General features: G+C 31.4%; 2 protein-coding genes across 2 annotated transcripts in view; one reads left to right on the plus strand and one right to left on the minus strand.

The window, feature by feature from the left end:
* HnRNP-K (Heterogeneous nuclear ribonucleoprotein K) overlaps positions 1-14,630 on the plus strand; it is a 56,861-nt gene that overhangs the window by 32,050 nt on the left and 10,181 nt on the right. The gene's annotated exons all lie outside the window — the stretch shown is intronic.
* LOC105361417 (cytochrome b5-like) lies at positions 10,238-13,216 on the minus strand. The gene is made up of 2 exons (XM_011498592.1): positions 13,051-13,216; positions 10,238-11,156 (listed from the first exon to the last, which is right to left on the minus strand). Exon 2 carries the CDS (start codon positions 11,111-11,113, stop codon positions 10,718-10,720), a length of 396 nt encoding a protein of 131 aa, XP_011496894.1. The 5' UTR covers positions 11,114-11,156; positions 13,051-13,216; the 3' UTR covers positions 10,238-10,717.

Here is a 14,630-nt window from a genome sequence, read left to right on the forward strand (position 1 = left end):
TTGATTCGTTTTATAAATTGAAATGAGAAGTAATAATTTTGATCAAAATACCACTACAAATTAAAGCTTGAAAATCGATATTTTTCTGTTTTGCGAGGAAAATTACACACGAGGTTCTAAAATATGTGACAATAAAATCAATGTGCAAATAAGAGATCATCCCCACGATCTTAAGAGGCCGAATTCGCGTAGGCCAAGTATTCTTTTACTTCTATGATAAAAGCTGATTTGCGTACACGGATAAGAGAACGAGGGCCCGAAAACAAAAGAAAACAGCGTTCAGGGTAGAATTTTAAACATTTTACCCCCTCGTTCCACAACTTCGTACCATTTCGTACTCAAGAATTGGTTAGCCTCGGTTTGGGTTGTCGATCAAAAAATTCACGGTTCACGGTCGACCAAAAAATGTAATAACAAGGTCAGTTCGTTGTATGTACAGAAACCTGAGAAGAGGGAGATAGAGGTGAAATTCCCTAGATATAATTATTTAGCATCACAGACCCGTGGTGCGCGTCATTTTTAACGACATGTGCGTAGTAACTGCGGCCACCGTCGGCTTTCATCCGTAAGGCACGCAACCAGCGCCCGAACAGGTGCTCCCCTCTTCTCCTCAATCTCCAGTTCAGGTAACGGACAAGCTCCTTCTCTCCCTCTCCTTCTCCCGGTTTCTCTGTTCCTCGAGCAGCTGCCATGCCAGGTGTGCGTCCATGCGTTCGTCTCTCTCTTGGTGCTACTGCTGCTGCTGCTGCTCCTGCTGCTGTTGCTGTTGCTGGTACTGCTGCTACTACTATTACTACTGTTCCTACTATTAAAGCTACTATTACAATACTTCTACTACTACTATCACTACTACTACTACTACTACTACTACTACTACTACTACTACTACTACTACTACTACTACTACTACTACTACTACTACTACTACTACTACTACTACTACTACTACTACTACTACTACTACTACTACTACTACTACTACTACTACTACTACTACTACTACTACTACTACTACTACTACTACTACTACTACTACTACTACTACTACTACTACTACTACTACTACTACTACTACTACTACTACTACTACTACTACTACTACTACTACTACTACTACTACTACTACTACTACTACTACTACTACTACTACTACTACTACTACTACTACTACTACTACTACTACTACTACTACTACTACTACTACTACTACTACTACTACTACTACTACTACTACTACTACTACTACTACTACTACTACTACTACTACTACTACTACTACTACTACTACCACTACTACTACCACTACTACTACTACTACTACTATTACTGCTGCTGCTGCTATTCCTTCCATTACTACCGTTGCATACCTTTACCGTGTAGTTTCCTATCCGACGGAATCGAATCGAAAATCCTTGCGCCTTTTACATAAAAGATAATGCCTTTGATTATTATTAAATTTTGTTTATTCAAGCAGAAATATACTTTCCAACACTTCTTCCTTCTCTGTTCAGCACTATCAACTCACGTCCACTTCCTTATTTTGACCGTATGAATTTATACCGTTTTCGTTATAAATTATTTCGTCACGCTTGCTTCTGCAAAACCAAATCCGTAGAATTATATAAGCCTTGATCAATGTCTTCAATTGATTCATGCATATATATATATATATATATATAGCTTTATCAATTGCATTGAGCTTTTAATTGAGTTTACACTGCAACTATTAAATAAATCTAAGTAAAAATCGAATTGTTCAGTTAAGAAGTCCTTAAGAAATTTTTGTATCAACAGATATGATATTTTCAAAAATTGTGAATTATTAATCATAAAATATCTTGAAAAAATTGTCTCTAAATTGGAAGACATTTAATACATTTGAGCATTGTATTTATTAATATTAATTAATCAGAGAGAAAAAGTAATAGCTATTTAACGAAGTAAATGTAGATAGTTTCATATAATTATTTTTCTTTGAATGTTGAAATACAAATTAGAGAAGCAGTAGATATAATTGTAATACAATTGACGTGAAAAATAAAAATAAAGCACAGCTAATAATTGTAAAAATCTTTTTTCATAATAAATCTACAAAAAGACATTGCACGTTATAATTAGCCTTTGAATATCAAAAATTAAAAAGATTTTCAATCACATTTACCTCTCATATGAAACCTTTTATATGAAATAGCTCAAAATAGTAATGTACATAATATACATTAATAAATACGGCATTGGGGGGGGGGGGTATGAGGAGCACATTTTGAATGGCCGTACCGGCGATAATGCATTCACCAGTTCTTGATCGGAGAACCTTTAATACTACTTCTTTCTTTTTCGTTAGCCGATGGCTGTTACGACCTCGGCTATCACACCTTTTTACCTCTCGAATAACTGCCACAAATACGCGGGAAAAATTTCTTTCGATGAAAAATCTTTACGTGGAGATATACTTTTCTACATTTACAATCCATATTATTACTTAGCGATATTTTCATCATGATCGATTTGTATAGCTTTGTTATTCTTTATACATGGGATATTTTAATCAAACAAAAAACGAAGAAAGGAATACAAATAATTTTTATTTATCGAAATACCAAACAAAAAGAGGTAATCGTTATTTAAACATTAATTTAGATTAACAATAATACGCCTTGTCGTTAAAACAGTGTAAGAAGAACGACTAATGCGCGTTAGTATTATACGCGAAATGCCAACATAATGAATTAATGCTTCAACGCCGATAATAAATATTTGGTATGTAACGTTTTCCTGAAAATTTAAAAATTTCTCGTTTAAAGACCGATTTCCCGGAATTTAAAGCGAGTCGATATTGGATCAGGCGGTCGTACCGCAGTCCCCTAGTCCATTATATTACAAATCAATGGGCATGAGTGCGAACGTACGGTCTGTTTCCTCGGCCTGAAAAGAGAAGAATGTGAGAAAGGGACGAGACGAATTTACGTGACTGGGACGTTATACAAAAAGCAGACACAGGCGGTCGAAAATGAAGAGCGGCACGGCGATGGTATCCGCTTCTTCACCTGGACTCTCCTCTCTCCTTTTCCCATTGACTATCTTTGTGTCGATCTTACCTTCATGATTCAATATAACGACATGGTAGGCGAAAAATTGATATGGGTTGTAAAACTATTAATATACTTGACTTTTTACTCGCAGATTTGGTGGAATATAAATTCCATTGCCGTAAATATTACGAATCATAACAAAGATGCAATATTAATTATTGATAAAGGACCCTCGGCTATTTAAGTGAAATGTAGGCCCCATCATGCGACATTATCGTCACGTTCGTCTCGACGACATCGACAACAAATAGTAATGAAACCGAACGAATAGGTGCAAATTTGTCTTGCATAGCAGTGCTCCTATTAAAATTGAGCAAAGAGAGAAAAGGGAATATCGGTCCGACATCTAGTCTTGTTTATGCACAGTCCGAAGAGAGCCCTTGGATCATGTGATGGCGCCCTTACACATTCCACTTTTCAATCCAGCCCCCACCCCGACTTCCGTCTTCCAAGGAACGCGCGCGCGCGCGCGAAAATGGATGGTGTGGGCCCGGAACGCAATGGCAATAAGGGAGGCCCTGCGTCGCTCATGTAGCCTCAGTTGTCAAACGACGGCCGCGGCATCCAGATCGCTTCCAATTTACGACAAAGTTGACCTTTGAGTTTGCGGGTGGTTACGAGACAAAAAAGAAATCAAAAACGTCGTCGAGAGCAGAGGGCGGTACGCGACGGGGGCGGGAGGGAACAGTCACGAAGTTGCTACTACTGATGATCTATAAAGGAAGAAAAATATTGGTGATCGGTGAGTAATAGAATGCGACCGTCTCCATTTTTCATCTTCTTTATTATTGCGATTAATGTAATTTGATATTTAACAGATAGTTTAAGGAAGCGAATAAAATTATTACTACGATAAAAAAATAGAAATGACTTTTGAAATATGGATTTTATGCTTACTTTTATAACGAAGTGTTTCTTATATTGGATTACTTTAACATTTTTTATGTAACATATATTTTATAATTGTTGCGCAGACGCTATTATAAAATTCCAAAAACAAAAAAAATTTATAATTATTATGAAAGTGTTTTAAAATAAAGTTAATTCTTATGAAAATATATATGTATTGCATTGTGTATGAATTAATTAAGATAAAAATATTATAACAAAGTATTTAACTAATTTATACTTGCGAATTATGGAATCGCTTCAATGAATATAATACCGTGGTCAAAGAAACTTTAGTTGAAAGTAAGAACATGCATTTTATCAAATAACAAGAAGAAACTTTAAATTAAATAAGTAATATATTATGTCACTTTAAAGATCCATCAGTTTTCATTTTTTAGTTTCATTCTTATCGTGTTATAACATTACCTCTTAAGCCTATGTTCAAATGCTTCTTTAATAAAGCGTACATCGATGGACAGAGGGGGGGGGGGTTGATAAAAAGGAAGATTGTAAAAAACATGTATAGGCTAAGTTGCTACACCCCTCCCACCTCATTGCCACCAAAAAACACCTGCTTCTATAATCGTTGTCCATTCGAGTGTCAATCAACTTCACCTTCGTACATAGAACCGAACTCGGCCATACGCCAGCTGTTACCTGCCATTACAGATACGTTATCCAAGAATTATGATCTGATGTAAATGAGTATAAAAACCGGAAAAGCTTGCGGAAAATATATAAAACAGCTAAAGGGTCATTACGCTTATGAACGCTTGAGCTTCCTCACATAGCTTTAGTTCCGGATTAATTCTATGTTTAGATCGCACGTGCTTTCGTCGAATGCGAGACATGCGAGATTTTCCCGTTTTTTTGACGGCAGGTGCCACTCATCCTGATGAACCAAGCCCGATGCAAAAAAAAATGAAAATTGTTTCATTTCAATGATCATTTGTCTTAAACAAGTTCTATATTGTTACTCGTGGTCGAGTGAGTTTTTTTTTTCATTACATTTTTAAGGATTTTTATTCATTGAACTTACAATAAGTTCGTTATTGCTTTTTAAACAATTAAAATGAGGAGTGATTCAAAAGAATTTTAGTTTTGATACCGAGTTGCTACTTATATAAATCAATGACAAACCATGTACGAAATAAAATAATAACACTACTATCTAGATTAAAATAATGTTAGTAGTTAGCCAAAATGCATACCACTATGCGGCTGCTTTTGCTTTCCTTCTCCTCTTAAATTCATAATTTTGAAAAAGGTATGACCCTGCGGTTTTCTTCGATGATATCGTAAACTCGCGCTTTTCATATTCTTGAAAATGGCGTGACAATTGAATTTTCGCCTATCTTTTCAAAAAATTCTAGTCAAATGATAATATTTTTCTCGTGCCAGATAAAGCATCGAGCATTATTGCTTTCTTTACTCTTATATTTTTAAATACTGCAGGTTGCTCTTAATATTTAAAGCAAAAAATGTAAAAGATCGTTAAAATGATTTATTTTATTGCACATACACTCTTTAACTTTAAATAACACTTGCAACCGCTATTCTTGACTGTTTATTTTACGATGAAATTTTTATTAAATGATTATTATAAAGGAATGCATAGGTTTCTCTAATTTTTCTATAGCGGTTAAGTAAACCCATGTATAATAATCGGCTGAAGTACATACTTTTATTGTAGAATCCGTTCTTTTCAGCTTATCGTAATTATACAGAAACAGATAAGATAGTGAGATAAATGAGTATTCTATTTTTCCATTAAGTTATAATATTAAACTATTAAACACAGTATTGGCATTCGATGTAACATGGGCTTATTCATTTTCAACTATTTTAAAATAATGAAGTAAATTATAACATCTGATTATTGTACTAATAAAACTAGATAAATTGTAGATAATTATTTTAACTGCTGTATTTCATCTGTACAAATAAAAATTCTTTATTAACAATTGGCACATAAATTTTGAACTGTCATTATATATTAATTTGATGTAACACGTTATAAAACCATTTTTACACGTGTTGAATTTATTATTGTTGTAAAAATTTCCAATTTATTTCTTTCTGATTTACATACCATAGACATAAAAACTCTTTTTTACGATTAATTTGAAGGTATATTAAAACACGTGAAATATATCAGAAATTACCCATGAAATAATTACTCCTTTGACTCCATTTTTATTTTGTACTCCTATCTGTATTTATTCTTCTCATAAATTTTTTTATTTATTTATCTCCTCCTAAATTATAATTTTCACTCTAAATTGTACTATTCAGTTATAAAATTTCGTGGAACGTCGCGCTTTCTTATACCTACGCATTTTCCCATTTATTTTCCATTATTTTTCAAACCTTATAAAAATTTATTTTTCACCGCAAAGCCACTCGCGTATATACACGACTTGCTACTCACATTTTGCATTAAATTATATATTAATGATATACATTTTAATGATTTTTATCATATTTATTAGAATCTATTAGAATAAAAATTAAATAAACCTAATGCACAACTAGGGATAAATAGGTAAACAAAGAAAGACGTGACGAGATAAATAAATAACTTTTTAAGGAGCGTTCGAATGCACTTTATATGTAAAAATAGAAATTTTTGTTACATTTTTTCTTTATTTACTTTCTTTATATTCGCACTTCACAGATAGAATAAAATATCTTATGAAATTAACAAGGCAAAAAGATATGGCTCATCTCATCGGATGTTTTTGAAATAACGAATTAGCGATATTTATAAAATACATGGCAAATATACTTCTAATTATTTTTCTTCGCAAAAAAAGTTTTAGAGGTTCTTTAAGTTTATTCTTTTAGAAAATACGTATGTCCAAATTAACCTAGTAAAAAGATTATTGCATGTAAATTGCTTTCTAATATTAATTTAAATTAAAAATCATAATTACCGCTCTTAATTTATAAATATAATAGTGCTTCATAACATCTAAATAGCTATACTCTAATTATAAAAGTATGACTTTTAAATGAACTTCATTATTTGAACTTTAGTATAAACGTGAAAGTTAAATAATCATGTGATATTTCATAATCACTATCTTGTATTAATTGCACTTCGAGTCCAAATGCGATACAAATAATAGCATTACATATAACGCATTTATGCTAGCTTGCGATAAATATTCACAGTTCTTCGAACTTCTGCAAATTACTAGCGGACACCCTCCAAGTTGAAAATATTTAAAATAATAGATTCTGTTTGAAACATCGGATTACAACACCAAACGCTCTTTACATTGTTTTACCAAGATATATTAATTTATAAATAAATCAGCGAAGCAATTGATGAAGCCAAAACGAATCGAAGGTGAAATACTCAATCATTAATAAAAATCGAACCTAATAATTAAGGAAGCATACAAAGTGTTGCTTTTACGACAAAAAAGTAATATCAGGTTCATTCAATGCATTAAAATACGTGCTTTTGACGATAACTTTATTAGGCAGCCTCTCGGAGGATAAAAAAGACCGATTGAACCAAATGTTGGTTATCAGAATCAAGAGGATGATGGTTGATATAAATATTGGATGCACACGTAAGAAATCGACCCGTGACATTGGAAATGTTCAAATAGCCATTCCAAAATTCTTTATGAGATCGATTTACTCTCTCACTGTATAAAACTCCGCGGTGTGCACACCGATAACGCGCCACAAGAATTTGCCTCGATAAGAATTATCATTTTGTAAATTGTACTTCAAAAATAACGAACACCTTATGGATATCGTTAAAGTACTGTAATATCGACGTAATCTTATTTCTTGCTTCTTCTAATAGTTATAGTTTTGAAAGAATTATGCGCGTATAAAAGAACAAACATTAACACAGTGCGTGCATATTTTATTAAGAGCTTATTTTATTGTATAATTCATTTTTATTTTATACTTACTTATGATGACTTGCCTATTATACCTGTCCTTCAAAATAATTATTAAACAAAAATTCATTATTTTTTTCTTTTAAGCTTTAAGGTTAGACTGAGTATATATGATTACATTCAAAAAGTTAACATGGCAAAGTTAATTCACGATAGGTTTTATACATTACGTTATTTATTCATTTTACACATTCGTTCTTTTAAGGACTCAACAAATATTTTATTAATATACTCTTTGAGATTTTTAAATGTAAAGAGCTACATGCTCTTTTTCATTATCTCATATACATATACAATCACTCAATACAATCTCATATACATCTCATATACACGTACAAATATATAAAAATATAAATGGAGATATACGCTACAAGTACAAATGTAATTTAGCGCTCTCGATTTTTCGGTTTATATTTTGTTTTAATCCAGTAGCATTAAAATGGCCGACGACATTTTCATGGTTTTGTGCTTCGTTCATTATTCACCATATTTATATAATCAAAAACACCAATTCAAGTTTATTACATTGTTTTTTCTTTATTTTTGCCAAAGTGAAGATTCAAGTTTGATTTTTCCGTTTAACTACATTGCACCTTCAACAGTTAATCCTTTTGCGATATCGAACCTTTCTTTCTACTTCATTCATTTAATATTCATATTAATTTTCGAACATAATGAACTTGATTCTTCATTTAACTAATAGTTCGATATTACTGCTCGGCTTATTTCGAAAAGAAAATCAAAATAGATTTTCTTTAAATACGCCTCAAATATTTAAAGGTACACATATTATATATGCAAATTTTTTAAAAAAAGTAAAAATTAGAATATACGATTAATATCATAAGAATGAGTGTTCATGGTTAAAATTTTTACACATGATATATTGCTTTGTTTTAAAAATTTTTTAATTATATGATGAAAGTATAAAAAGAAAACAATTGATAGATCAACGGAATGCATCCAATTATTTTTAATTATATTGATTTTTCTGAAATTACCGCAGCTATAAAGATTACTTTAAAATAAAGATTTCTGCACATATTTTTATAAATAAAATATTGCGTGAGAAAGATTAGAATTACAGTAAACATAATTTTTGAATATAAATACTGCAAATTATTATATTCTTCTATATATTAAAAAGGAAGATCAATTTACGATTTTCAGGATGAGTTTATACTTAAATGATTTTATCAATACATCATAAGGTACATCTATTTTTTCATTAGTATTTTAATAATGATAATGAATTCAAGGTTTTATTTACCCCCTATAAGCTTTAGTTTCCCATAGAAAAACCTGCTTGACTACGCTCACACAAAAAAGGAGGTTTTTCCCGCGGCCGCTCTATTTCGTAATTAAATGGTTTACTCGGATTCGGCGACTTCCGCTTCGTCTTTCTCGACTGCGGCGGAAGTTTGGTGGGGGGGGGGGGATATACACGCACGGTCCTGCGACTGTGGGAGACCGCATATCCTTCCTGTTAATCCTGCCATCTGCTTTCCGTTCCTGAGCACTTCCGTTCGCCCAACTCCGGCAACCCGACCTGCTGCTGCGCTCCAACCTATGGCTCGCCCGACATAGGTGCATTCTCCTCGAGTTTTTGTTCCCTTTTTTCATGTTCGAAAACTACGCTCGCTTCATATGTACCGATTTCCTATAACGTCTTGTTAATTCTTTTGGAATACGTCCTCACTGTCGATTCATTCTAGTATATGTAATGTAGAATGAAAAGAACTTTATTAAATATTTACCTACTAAACAATAAAGTTTCGCAAACACTTCTACAAGTTTATCTTAATTATAAAAAAATCTTTGCTTTTTAGTTTAATGTTTAAAAAAGGAGGAGGATGTAATTTTGAAATTCAATACTAAGCTCAAAAAATACTTAACGTCTAGCCGATGCAATCATATTACACAATCACTATTAAAAAGTAAAACACAAACATATATACATTTTATTATATGATATATGCAGTTAAAAATTAAAATCAAGCATGACCGGACAAATAGTTCTAGTTCTGTTGCATATCATAAAATAGCATTTCTATTTCTCTCACAGTGAGAGAAACAGAGAGAGAGAGAGAGAGAGAGAGAGGCATACAAATACTATCTTCTATTACATATACAACCTTACTTTCATTTATTTTTCATATATTATTTATATTACGATAATCTGCCCCCATTTTTTCTAATTATTATAGACCAAACTTTTTAAATCAAACAATTCTTTAGTTAAATACGAATTTAATGTCGCATGTGAAAGTCTAATAAGTGAATGAATTCGCTAAACTAAAGTAGCTTAATTAAATTAAACTTCTCGTATAATTAATATAAAGTTTTGTTTCTTTATTTTAGCTGTGGAATGATCTCTGTTTTTACATATTAGGAACGCTTATTAATTTTTATTAGATACATTCTTAATATTTTAAATTAAATAAACACTAAATATTATAACGTTACACATAATGCCTTATAATACATTGTGTTTTATGCGAACGCCATCGTACTATTAAATCAACAAACTCACTTAATAGCACTTGTGATATGAAGCAGAACTTGGAAGTCTTTAGAATTTATGGGAAAAATAAAAATAGTTAAAAAAAACTATAATAGTAAAATATTAAAATATAAAAATTATAAGAAGCGAATGAGAATTTTTCGTTCGTAAAATTTTGAGGTTAGAAATGAATTTGACTTCCATCACTGACTCCAGTATTCGCGAACTTAACTTGCGACTTATCTGCGCACGCGCAACAGTGTCAAATAATAAGAGAATACGAAATAGTGACATAACGGACATTCTTATATGAGGAAGTACAGGACGGCGAGGAGTCCGAGAAGAACGGCGCCGGCGATGACCGTGACAGAGAGACCGACGCCACTCTCGTTTCCGTTCTTGTTCCTCTCAGCGTCGAATGACCATGTCTGCTGCACCTTGACGTTTCGCCTCTCCTCGGCAACGATCTCACCCACCAGGTACTTGCTCATAAGAGCTATTGCGTCAGATGAATGCCCAACGTCGTTGAAGTCCTCACTCGCATCTTTTCCCGCGTGGTCAAGAAGAACCTCCTCGCCTCCGGGGTGTTCGTTTAGGAACTCCGCCAAGTCATACACCTTATTCTGGATCACGATTTTCGTGCTTGATTTACCGTTGCTGTTGCGCACCTCTTCGTACGTGTATTGCTTTAACTCGTTCATTTTTACGGTGCGTTTTTTATATCTCGATTCACGTAGCCTGAAACTTGAACAAATTTTTCTATTATTTCCGCTAAAGTAATTGGTAGTGTTTTTTTTTTTTTTTTTAATATTTGCACTTTATTAGTTTTTGATAATCACGAAAATACAATTCTGAATTACCGATTTTTAAACTATATTATATTAATTTTTACTACATTTTAAAAAATGTAGAATTCAAATATTTTAAATGAGCTTTACTGTTCATCTACTCAATTATACAATTATTTAAGTATAATTAAAAAGTATTTAACATCGATGGTTTCTATTTCAAATACTAACTTAAATTTTTTTTTGAAATTATAAGTAAATGATTTTTTTCTATATATTACAATATACATTATACGATATACACTATACAGGTATGTAATATTATAACAACAATTTATTTTTAACTTAACGATAATAAGTCATATGATGAAAATCCATTTTAAATCATAAACATATATAATTTAGTGACTTAATCTTCTTCTCTGAATACAAAATACATACTTCAGATAACGCGCAATTTTACACGACCTTATTTAAAATCCGAGGCCATTACAAATGGCGACGAGCTATTGAACTACATGAGTATAGCAATTCTATGGTTATTGAATGAGAATACTTTGTCATAACCAAGTACTTTGGCACAAGATGTTAATTTTATTTTTAATAAATGTCCCTTTTATTTCTATTCGTGTGTACGTTCAAATACAATACCACTATTATATATTTTTTATATTTCACTATTGAGACAGTATCTTTAGTGAAAATTGATTATATTATATTCGTTGCAAGTAAGTTATTTCAGAGATAGATCGGTAGAATAGACTACCTTTTTAAATGTATTTATGTACATATTGTACTATAAACTATTTTACTATTTATCATAATTACCTAATAATTTATTAATTTTTATTCACTCCAAAATTTATTAAAGTATTTAATAAATCAATGCTTATTATATTTTAATTTAATTCTTTAAATTGATCTTTATGCTGAAAGTTGTTAATGTAATAGGTAAAATTACTAATATTATATTACTTTAAGTTTAATGAATCAGTAGAGGAATGGGAATACACATATAAATTTTTAAATGTTCACATTTTTACGAAAGAATTATTAAATTTTCGTTTAAATATTATTTAATTATTTGAAAGTATAATTGAATAATTGTTGTACGAGATATACTCAGGGCTATCTTTTGTAATAATGTTACAATTCAAAATATTTAAAACTATTAATGAAAAATTCAACAGTAAAAGAAACATATATTACATAATTTTATTCACACTCTAAACAAAAAGTAATGGTTTTAGGACTTTTCAAAATGTAATGAATCCCATATAAATCGGAGTTTTCCTTCGATGCACTCTACTATATTTAAAAAGTACAATTTTTATTTAAAATAAAATAATAATTCATACAATTACTGATCTCAGATGGACATATTTTTTATCTTTAATACATCTAGCCGTTGCGATGTACTGGATAATATCAGTGCTGTACACATATGTATTCATAATATGTTTCAATGAATATGCGTATGCGCATGTATGCGTGTATGTATGTATATATATATATATATAAATTCACATTGTATTGTTTTATCATCGACGAATATAATACTTTATAAGCACATGTAATATAAGCCACCACTTGAAATAGAATTCAACACAATAACGTCATTCTGATGTTGAAAGGCAATCTCACACAAATTAAGCCTAAATTGCGTAATCGAGATGAGGTAAAAACAAAAAAATTTAAGCGAAGAAATGAAAATCTTACTTGCGCGCGCGTTATGCGACTAAAATTCATAATTCGTTTCACCAAATCTCGTTATTCGATTCGCTATTATAATTCTGTCGGCTTTCATCCATGATAATTAAGGCACGTAGAAAAAACACGTGGATGCTTACCTCGTTCGTGCGGATCTGCGAACGTGAAATAAAAATATAAATGAGAGAGATAAAAAGAAAGCGTCAGAGGAGTCAAGTGAGAAAGAGAAGGAAGGCAGAAGGCAGCTCAACAGTCTCCGTCACGAAGCCGCGCTCGCGAGCAAAATATACTGGCTGGTCTCTCGCACAGTAGACTTGTCTTCTCGACTCTTCCCCCTCTTCGATGCTGTGGTGTCTGCTTCTATCTCACTTTCTCCCTCTTCCCTACCTAACCCCACCCCACACTACCTCTCCCTCTAACTTGTTTCGTCTTTGCAAGATATGCGTGGCTGCACGGGCACATGTGTATGTGCATGCGTGCGTGCGCGCATGTGTATGTGTTACGCCCCATCACCGAAGACGCAGCAATTGTCATCGTGAATGTACATCCCATTGGCGCTGCTGGCCCGAAACGTGAAAAGTTGAAAAGAATGGCACGTTACGAGGATCTTCGAGGTTACACTTGTATTTGATTTAGGTTCGTGTTAACGAATTCCATATTTTAAGGCTCGGCCAACTTTTAAAACAAAACACAAAAAAAAATTAATTTAATCGATATTACTTGAAGATTGTTCTATTAAAAGTGAGAATTAAATGTGTATCTTAGATAGATGAAAATCTTTTTGTTAAGGCATACTATTTATCATTTGATTCTTAAATTTTCTAATGGAAGACCATGGTTTAATAGAATTTTTCATGTTTATGCAAACAAATCATAATTTTCATTTGCTGTTTTAGTAGTTTCATTTCAAATTTTATATTAATTAATTTGTAGTAGTTTATTTAAATTTGTACTATTTTAATTATTCCAAATGAATGAGTTATCTTATTTATTTGTTTAAATGTTCTTTTTAAAATTAATTTAATATTAATTACAAGCATTAATTTTTTTTTTAATCTATTTAATAAACTTTTGCGTTTGATATATTATTTCATCAAAAGTACTCGATCATTGGATAAAACTAATATAAGAAAAATAAAATGATAGATCACAAAGATTCTGGAATTTACTACTATACTTATATTAATAACGCAAATAGATGATAAAGTAACTAAACACTATTTTCTACAATATAATATTTTTTGCTAATTTTGACATAGTAGCATGAGAAATTCAAAGCTCTTGAATTATATAATATTAAACGTATAGATAATCATTGTTTGGATGATAAAACATAAATTCAAAAAGTACTGACGCTTGCTTGAACAAAAATGAAATATAAAATATCATTTGAACGAATAAAATTGTCAGAGATATTTATTACATGACGTGAGTTTTCATAAGCTTGTTATTAAATGTAGTTACCGATTGAATATTTTCTTATGTAGTTAATCGGCATTTTTTCAGTTTAATGTAATGAAGGAAAGAGGGACAAGCATCGGCTTATACTAACCTATAAATAAACTAATAGAAAGCAATTAAATTAAAATAATTGAAATTATAATACAAGTTATTAATTTAATATATGAAATGTTCCTATTTTTAAAAATATACTAGGTTATTAAAGAACGTATAATTTTCTTGTGACAAACGTATTTCTGTACACGCGTCCATTATCAAT

This window comes from Ceratosolen solmsi, unplaced genomic scaffold (genome assembly GCF_000503995.2).
Source record: "Ceratosolen solmsi marchali unplaced genomic scaffold, CerSol_1.0 scaffold30, whole genome shotgun sequence".
Classification (NCBI taxonomy): domain Eukaryota; kingdom Metazoa; phylum Arthropoda; class Insecta; order Hymenoptera; family Agaonidae; genus Ceratosolen; species Ceratosolen solmsi.